The 966-nt window shown below is 62.4% G+C and overlaps 1 protein-coding gene across 1 annotated transcript in view; it reads left to right on the top strand.

Moving 5' to 3' along the window:
- The window catches only part of LOC103803043 (collagen alpha-1(XVIII) chain-like), a 17,017-nt gene that overhangs the window by 13,763 nt on the left and 2,288 nt on the right, over positions 1-966 (top strand). The window contains 5 exon segments of the mRNA XM_009075577.1: positions 19-61; positions 198-260; positions 352-395; positions 491-613; positions 707-851. Coding sequence (XP_009073825.1) covers positions 19-61; positions 198-260; positions 352-395; positions 491-613; positions 707-851 — 418 coding nt within the window.

A 966-nucleotide genomic window follows, 5' to 3' on the forward strand; every position in this document is an offset into this window, starting at 1 on the left:
TCTTTTGCATCCCCACAGACCTTCAGCGACTCCAGCCATCCTGCACTGCCAGGGTTCCCTGGTAAGGGAGTGTCCCTCTCCCAGGAGCCTTGAGGCAGTTTGAGGAACCTCAGCAAGGCAGAATGGGGGGGAAACCCCCTCCCTCAGAGCTGGGATGCTGCACCTCTGAGGTGGCATTTCTCTGCTGCTCCCCACAGGTTTCCACCAGTTCCCAGGACAAAAGGGAGAGAAAGGTGATGTGGGACCCCCAGGACCCCCCGGTAGGTGACTGGTCCCCACAGGCAGAGGAGGGAAGCAGGTGGCTTGTGCCCATCCTGGCTCTCCTCTTCCCTCCTGGCCCTCTCTCCACAGGCCACTTCCCTTGCGCCCCTAGTCACTTTGGTGCCAACCTGCGGGTAAGCCTTTTGCACACCAGTGGCTGGAACCGGGCATGATTTGGGGGACCAGAGTGCACCCCAGCCACTCACCCTAAGGCTGTGCCATCCTGCAGGGTGACAAGGGGGATGCAGGTCCCAAGGGTGAGAAGGGAGAGCCGGGCACCACTCCACCCTACGGTCCCAGTGTCTCTGGGCTGCCAGGGCCTCCAGGGCCCCAGGGATACCCCGGACTGCCGGTGAGTACCCCTTGGGGTGGGGAGTGAAGGGGCATGGAGGGAATGGCATCCCTGGGGTCTTTGCTCCAAGGGATGTTCTCTCACACTGCCTAGGGTCCCAAGGGAGACAGTATTGTTGGGCCACCGGGGCCTCCTGGACCTCAGGGCCCTCCTGGTATTGGATATGAGGGACGGCAAGGCCCCCCTGGCCCTCCTGGCCCCCCTGGTCAACCCTCCTTCCCAGGTCCCCACAGACAAGGTGAGTACTTGCCTTATTGCATCCCTCCCTGCCATCTCACATCCCTTCCTCCACCCCTACATCCCTTCCTGCACCCCCTGCAGCCCTGCATCATGCCCTGCAATCCCTCTGCACC

The sequence above is a fragment of the Acanthisitta chloris genome, unplaced genomic scaffold, assembly GCF_000695815.1.
Source record: "Acanthisitta chloris isolate BGI_N310 unplaced genomic scaffold, ASM69581v1 scaffold1325, whole genome shotgun sequence".
NCBI classification, from domain to species: domain Eukaryota; kingdom Metazoa; phylum Chordata; class Aves; order Passeriformes; family Acanthisittidae; genus Acanthisitta; species Acanthisitta chloris.